Source organism: Austrofundulus limnaeus, unplaced genomic scaffold (genome assembly GCF_001266775.1).
Source record: "Austrofundulus limnaeus strain Quisiro unplaced genomic scaffold, Austrofundulus_limnaeus-1.0 Scaffold132, whole genome shotgun sequence".
Taxonomy (NCBI): domain Eukaryota; kingdom Metazoa; phylum Chordata; class Actinopteri; order Cyprinodontiformes; family Rivulidae; genus Austrofundulus; species Austrofundulus limnaeus.
The window spans coordinates 752961-761591 of NW_013952534.1; the positions used below are offsets into that span (position 1 = coordinate 752961).

The window sequence follows — 8631 nt, forward strand, 5'->3', positions numbered from 1 at the left end:
CCATCAAACCTGAATGAACTAGAGATGTTTTGTAAAGAAGAGTGGTCTAAAATACCTTCAGCCACAATCCAGTTTTGTCAAACTTCTTTTTGACCCTATAATTTATTTTAATACGCCAGTTATATATTTATACATTTATTTCCAATAATGATAGGTTTGGTCCTCCATACTGAGCCACCGTGCCGCCCTGTTCACAATTCAATTCAATTCAATTCAATTTAGTTTATTTATATAGCGCCAAGTTACAACATACGTTGTCTCAGGGCATGGGCGGGGAAGTCTGGGGGAATGTGGACCTCAGTACCCCGGGCCCAAGAAGGGCGAGGGGCCCGTGGAAGTCCTGATTTTTTTTTTTTTGCCAAATGAAATGGGCCCTTCAATTAATTGGTGTAATAATTTATTTTAAATATATTGATAACATAAACTGAGAGAATGAACTTTATTTTACTGTCCACACAACAAACATATTGGACATTCTGGGGGCCCCCTGTTGGAGGTGCAAAATGGTTTAATCCGCCTGACGGGCAGACCCAGACAGACTATTGGGGGAACTGGGAAGTTTCTCGTGGTCTGCCTGCTGACTGGCTGGTCTGCTCAGCTGGTTAAAAGTTTTGGTCGCTCTACAACTTTTAAATAAACAACTTGGTGTGGTCAATGCGCCTCGTTAGAGCTGCTTCATGTCCCGGAGTCCAATACTGAGTCCAAGTCCACTCTGATATTTCGGCTTCTGATTATAATTTACATTCATAAGTCACCAAATATTTCTGTTATTTCGTCTACCTGCTTCAATGCACCTGTAAAATACAATTAATTTCCCTCTGGGATCAATAAAGCATTTTTGAATTTAATTGAATATAGAAAGCTTATAAATATTATAGTAGTACATTTTTATTATCTTTGGAAGAATAAATTCATCACATTAAAAAAGTTTAAGTTTCTTAGAGTTTCTGTATTTTCTGCATAAAAATAGTGAAATGATGCAAAGAACAAATTGTGATCAGGTTATTTCATGATATTTTCTGGAGTTTTTTAAGCTGACTGACTTCAGGTGGCAGTAAAAATAATACTTTATCTCTAGGAGCTGGAGACAGAGAGTCAGGGGCAGCAGGTGGGACAGAGGGTCTCAGTTAGGACAGAGTGTCTCAGGTAGGACAGAGGGTCTCAGTTAGGACAGAGGGTCTCAGTTAGGACAGAGTGTCTCAGGAAATAGATGAAGGTGATGGGCAGGTGTGAAGGAAATATAAAATGTTATTATGAGTACATTCTAGTCAGTTGTGTGAACTTAATGTAATAAATTACTGATCTAAATACATAAACTACAGCATGATTAACAGTTTTATTTTATTTTGACTAGTATAAAAGTGTTAGGCTTATTACTTTCATTTCTAGGAAGTTGCAGAAATTAGTTTTCATAGTTCAGATTATCCTGGTTAAATAAAGCTCAGTAAATAAATCTGTCAGTCCATCCATCATTAGTTTTCTAATCAGTTCCAAACATCCATGTATCATTGTTCCTAATTTACATGCAGGTTGATGAAACTGACACAAGTTATTGTCAGATTTAGACATAGAATGACCCAGGGCACAGGCAGAGTTCAGGTGTAACAAAAATATGGTCTTTATTAAATCAAAAAGCTGAGGAGGCAGCTGAAAAACTCACAAGGACGTGGCGTAAAAACTACATGAAACATGAAAAACGAGACAAGCTTTGCAGCACAATGATCGGACACTGACTCAAGACAGAGCTTAAATACACAGGAAAACTAATGAGGCAACAGAAAAACACCTGAGGAAACGAAAGCAACACTAATCACAGAACTGAACACACCTGAGACAAAAAGGAATTTAACAAAAAACCCACATGAACAAAACCCCAAAACAGGACCTAAAAAAACCTGTGAACCTGATTGGAGTCAGAAGACTGAAAATAAAGTTTTAAGAAGAAGAAATCCAGCTGATTCCTGTTTATTTTGACATACCATTTTGAACAACGTATATTTTTCCTACAATTTGGTTGAACAATACGGAGAATGTACCAATACATGGAAAAAGAATAATAAAAAGATCATACAAAACCAGAGCTGCTCTGTCTGAAGGCCCGTTTATTGACAAAGCATTCAGACAGAGCAGCTCTGGTTTTGTATGATCTCTTCATTATTCATTTTCCATGCATTGGTACATTCTCCGTCTAGTTCAAGCACACAAACTGGTGAACGAACACGCTTAACAATATGTTTCTTTAACTGCAATGGGCTAAGGAAAGGCAATCATGGACTGTGGATGACTGGATGAAAGTTATCTTCAGTGATGAGTCAAGAATCTGAATTGGACAAGGTAATGATGCTGGAACTTTTGTTTGGTGCCGTTCCAGTGAGATTTATGAAGAGGACTGCCTGAAGAAAACAACCAAATTTCCACAGTCCTTGATGATGTGGGGCTGCTTCATTCTTCTATCAATGCACAAATTTACATTGACATTTTGGGCAGTTTTCTCATCCCTTCAATTGAACAGATGTTTGGAGGTGATGAAATAATTTTCCAAGATGACAATGCATCGTGCCATAGGGCAAAAACAGTGAAGGCATTCCTTGGAGAGAGACACATTCAATCGATGTCGTGACCTCCAAATAGTCCAGATCTCAACCCAACTGAAAACCTGTGGTGAAAATTGAAAAAAGAAAATGGTCCACAAGAAGGCTCCGACTTGCAAAGCTGATCTGGCAACTACTATCAAAGAGAGTTGGCACCAAATTGATGAAGAATACTGTTTGTCACTCATCAAGTCCATGCCTCAGCGACTGCAAGCCATTATAAAAGCCAAAGGTGGTGCAACTAAATACTAGTGATGTATTTTGAATGGTCTTTTATCTGTTTTTCATGATTCCATACTTTTTTCCTCAGAATTGAGTGATTCCATATTTTTTCCCCCTGTGCTTGGTCAATAAAAGTAACATTCACTGACTTCCACAATGTTTTCCCTTCATTTCTCTGAGTGTTCCTGAAAGCCAACAAGTTGCACTTTGGAATGACCTTATTATTGTATCATGTTTTTGATCTGAGTTTGTTTTACAGAATGAAATGTCTGAATGAGTGCTCATCCAAGACTGGTGATTCCATACATTTTGCCAGGGGTTGTACAAGACATAAAACTTACAATTGTGGTCAGTGTCTGAGCTTTGCTTCAAACTGCTAGACCACAGTTATCATCTATATGGTTTTCAATAAAAACATTTTGAATTTAGATTTTAAATCCCATCTTCAGCAGCGATAGACTTCATCATCCTGCATCAAAGGCAAGCTAATGCTGCTGCTGAAGATGATTTCAATACTCAGAAAGCGATCTAAAAATTGAAAACATTTTAATTTACACTTGGCGCCCCATACTCCCAAGTATAAAAGATGACTGGTAAATTTGACCAAAAGTAGTAAGAAGTCCACCATTTTTTTCCAACATTAAAGTATACATATTTAATTTTAGAAGTTTCTTTGCAACGCCTAATACTACTTTTTAAATTATACAGTACATTTTTAATTTTAGAAGTTTCTTTGCAACTCCTAATACTACTTTTTAAAATTTGTTATTATTATTATTTGGTAATTTTCATTTAAAATGGTAAAATACTGCCTGCAAATGTGTTACCAATGAAGGCATCTCCTAAAACATTTGTTTTTATTCCGCTTGCATGTCAAAAACAAAAGGTCAGAGACATAAAAAAGTAAATGATCTGTATCCTGTGTGTGCTCTAAACACGTCTACAGACTTTGTTTATGTTAGAGGTGGGTTATCACAATAAACACTAAGGCCATAGAAATGAGCAGCAGCACGTTTTGGACTACAGTACTCACTGTTCTTGGTGTGTGTGTGGTAGAGTGTGTCCTGGCTGTGTGTGTGGCGGCGGTGATGGTGGCGGGGCTTGCCAGAATAAGAGTTTTCGTTCTCTGATGAGCTGAACTGATGGTCCGAAGCAGGACTGCTCAGAGGGAAGCTGGGGATGAAACATGCAATCAAAACAACCCCTCAGCAAAAGATCTTTTAATTATTAATTGTAAAAATAAACAACTATATTCATTTATCATACATCCATCCATTTTCTTTACCTACTCCTCCTTTCCAGGTTGTGGGGAGCTGGTGCCTATCTCCAGCTGTTAAGAGAGGCAGGTGACCTTGGACAGGTCACAAGTCCATCACAGAGAGACAATAACCATTCACACTCTTACCAAAGGACATTTAGAGCAAGGCCATTCAAGTAAATTACTCAGGGAGCCACAGCTAGTTAAAACCAACATTTCAGGGACCAGATGGAGTGTTGCTCGATAATGGTAGGGTAGTTGTGGGCACAGTTCAGCTAATCCACTAATCATAGAAATAGCTCATTTAGCGTATTAACTTTTTTGCTAACTGGAAACCGTTAGCAGACTGATTAGCTTCCACTAAATTAGGTTTTGCTAACTTTTGAGTCCACTAAAAATTCACAAGTGTAAACTATCCCAATTTAAATAAAAAAAAATTATCCTTTCATAAGCAGTGCTGGTTGTGTCAGGCACTGTGTAGCATCTTTAGCAGCTAAATGTCAAAAGAAGTGTATCAAAAAGAAATAAAATAACATTTAACAATATTTTAAATAAATATGAAAACTGGTTATAAAATATGGTAGAAAACATCTGCTATTTATTGTTTTGACTAACTTTATATACTGTAAATACAAACTTAATCAAAGCTTCTATTCTGAATGGAGCTATAACTTTGCTTTGGATTGGCTAATTTGCCACAGATGACTCCACCCACCTTCAAATGAAACCAATAGAAAACTAATAAAAACAGGTGTGTGTCAGTCCCGGCTGAGTGACAGTCATTTTGTTAGCATTAGCTTCAACAAACTTTCACATTTTTAAAAATGGTTTAGTGTTTGCTAAGATTTTTGTTTAGTGGATTAATGGTTAGTGAGCCCTGCTTTTTGATTAGCTATGATGTACAAAAACAAACAAACAAATATTATTATCCTTTATCTTTTAAATTTATTTTGCTGCATTGAATCATAAATTAAGGATTTAAAATTGATTTAATTTAATTTAAACTTTATATTAAATGAAGTACAAAATATTTTTTTAAATGAACTCACTAGCAGACCAAACTGAAGTCACCTACTGGCCGGATGTGGCCCACATACTGCCAGTTGAATAGCGATGATAAATGGCCTAACATGCTTGTTTTTGGCTTGTGAGAGGAAATCAATGTACCTGAAAAAAAAAATTTTTAAATACCACACATCCAAGGTGAACATACGACCTTCTTGCTATGAGGTGACAGCGCTAACATAAAAAATATTTATTGTAATAAAAAATATATAAAAATCCACAATTTATTTGATAAATAAGACAGTATTATTGCAAAATATTTCATTAAAGGTTGAACTAATTATTACAGTCATAACAGTGGGCTTTTATAAAAAAAAATTTTGGTAATTCAATAAAAATTGTATAAATTATCCCACAATATGCATTAGTAAATAAAACATTTTTGCAGTTTTTTTCTGTCATAGTTTTTTTATTTTCGAAGAAGCAGCATGGCATCATTTCTAAAGACAAAATGTGATTCAAGTAAACAAGTTCAAAAGGCAAAAACTATAACAGCACGTTTTTCCTGTAAACATTTTCTCGATTTAACAAAAATCCACAACTTGATGTAACATTAATATAATGTTTATTCAAAAGAAGAAAAACTCCCTCTGAAAGCACACCAACAACTCTTGTTTCACTTCTCTAATTTGCACTGAGCTACACGGCATAAATAAAGCAGCTTTTAATCCCGAAAACAGCACATTTTATATCTCACACCTGATGAGAACGACCTTTATTCAACACTTTAATTAAGGGATTACGAACAAATAGATTGTCAGAATATTCATGAGGAAATAATATTAAGACTGTCACAATAAAAGCAGATTTGAGTTTTTACCTTGATTACATAAAAACACACACAAAGCAAGGCACAAACCCATCAAATCTAGCTTTAATTTAAGATCAGGTCAAATAATTTACTGATATACATTGTTTTTTTTTTTTTTGAAAATTTGTATATCATATATGTACAGTGTGGTGTATCTTTATAGTGACTAATAGATTAAAGTGTGATTCTGCCTAAATATTCTTGTTGATTCTCAATTATCTCTGATACATTCATAGATGTATTTTATCCTGGAACCACTAAATTAAGGAGTTACCAGATAAAAATACTGTATATATTTTTATTTGTCAAACTTTCATCATTAAAAGTTAATAAAGTGGCAAATTCTGCTGTAGCTTTTAGTACATTCACTCATGTTTATTTGTGCTAAAAATATTTCCCTTTAGTTAAACTGAATTCATGCCTTCCATGACCTTTTACTGAGATTTGACCCCTCAGGAGGAGTAAAATGCAGCTACCCTGAGCCTCCATGAGCTGTGTAACTGTTATCAAAGTTGATAAAAAGAAAGAAATTTGTTGGCTCAAACTAAATTTTGTTTCGTTTTTAGAGCAAATAAATGGGTCCCTTCATTCTTCAACAACATCTTTTGTCCAGATTTGTCCCCTAAATGAACCTCAAACATTAAAAACAAAACAAAGCTATCATCCTTATGATAAAATCGTTTGCATTTTGGACACATACGTTGATACATTGAATGGGCGAACACAGAACTGATGGTGATGTTGGTGATGTTGATGATGTTGATGATGTTGATGATAGGAGTGCAGGCAAGTTCTTTCTTTGGGGTAAAGGTTTGTGTTGGAGTTCTGAAACCAATTCCCAAGTTAGAGAGAGAGGAGTGGGCGGGTCAAAGTGCAGTCATGACCTTATCCCTGAACACCAAACTGACGGATCCTTTGCGGGTGCCGCCGGACCGCTCAGGGACGACAGGAAGAGTGGACAGAGGACTCGACGCCACGTGAGAAGAAGGTCTGAGGTGCAACGTGCAGTCATGGAGGCAGACGAAGACACAAGTGAGGTGAGCATGAGTGACGTGAAGCACAACGACACAGGAAACAGACAAGATGAAGCGTTTGTTTGTGTATGCACCTGTGGTCGGGTGGTCTTACCTGTGAGGTGGCGTGTGACTGGAGGGCTGCAGGTACAGCGGGGTTGTGAGAGCGGGGTTGTGAGATGGATGCCACAGCTCATGACCAATAGGTATGTTGTGTTGGTACTAAAGCGGAAGAAAAGCAGAATTAATTGCTGATAGAAGCCATACTGGATGCTGCCTTTACTGCCCTGTGTGTGTTTGTGTGTCTGTGTGTCTGTGTGCACTCACCGCATGCAGGCTGGGATTGGGACTGGCATGAGAGCTGCAAAACAACAACAACGATCAATAACAACAAACTGGCGAACAATATTTGAATATTTAAAAAAGTGATTTTTGTGTTTCATGTGATTAGTTAGGATTAGGACTAAAGTTGTGGATAAAACACACAAATGTGTAATAAAGGTAGTATATTTCTGGGCTGTGACTAGTTGGTGAACAGCAGGGTTGCCAGGTAGAAAATGATAAAATATTGTGCAGTGGCTATAATATGATGTAATTTTGACCTATGTATTGTTTTGCGCTGATAGAGGGTACACTTCCTCGCTTAGCTGGGGAGTAAGACGTCAACCAATAGTTGAGGGAGGAGAGAGGGGAGTAAGATGAGGTGTGATTGGCTAACATGCGCACACGACGTGGGAGGGTTATGCACCTGGCGAGATCTTCAGATGTGGGTGTTCACATGGATAAAAATTGAGCTTATTTTCTGTGCATGAGAATGACAACTATCAAAACTACAGACAGTTTCATAAATATTGGGACATTAACACAATTCTCATCTTTTTGGCTGTAAACAGAACCACGATGGATTTGAAGCAGGATGAAATGTGAATTTTTTGTGACGATATCTGCTCATATTCAGCCAAATGCTTCAGAGCACAAGCAGATGAACAACGATCCAAAGAATGTTTCAAAAGCAACTAAAGAGTTTTGAAAGGCGCCCCAAGAACAAGCAGGAAGTAAAGACAGTTGCAGTAGAGGCCTGTCAGTCTGGTGACGTCTATGTGTTCCAGACTTCAGGCTGTAACTGACTGCAAAGGATTTGTAACCAAAAATAAAAAGTGAAAGTTTGATTTATGAATGTTAATTTGTCTTAATACTTTTGGTCACTTAAAAGGAACCCCGACTAGGTGTGACATTACACATTTTTTTAATAAACATTTACTTAAACTATAAAAACAAGACTGACAAAAACTGGAGGCTTAGTTTTTATAATTTTTTTAAATAATTGTCACACAGACAGCACCATATTAATTACATTGCAAAGCATACTAGGTAAATATTGATGCTTAGCGGTGCTCCGGTGTGATCTCTATCCAGCGTGAACATTAAATTTGGACAATGTCTAATGTTGAACCCTTTTAAATAAAGCCAGAGCACATTGACAGAGAGAATATCTCGGACTGAAACTGAAAATGATGGACAACAGAGCTACTTCATGGAAGACTCAACTAATCTATAGCCTTTTAGCTTTTGTGTTAGTTCACGAGCTAATACACACATATACTATGGCAATATATGACGTCAGCTCTTGACCTAATACACACACACACACACACACACACACACACACAC

The 8631-nt window shown here is 36.8% G+C and overlaps 1 protein-coding gene across 5 annotated transcripts in view; it reads right to left on the bottom strand.

The window, feature by feature from the left end:
• The window catches only part of epb41l4b (erythrocyte membrane protein band 4.1 like 4B), a gene marked incomplete in the record, with an annotated part of 40235 nt that overhangs the window by 9206 nt on the left and 22398 nt on the right, over nt 1-8631 (bottom strand). For all 5 annotated transcript variants that reach the window (XM_014015641.1, XM_014015640.1, XM_014015639.1 and 2 more), the window contains 3 exon segments: nt 3847-3986; nt 7076-7182; nt 7288-7321. In XM_014015641.1, the coding sequence (XP_013871095.1) occupies nt 3847-3986; nt 7076-7182; nt 7288-7321 (281 nt within the window).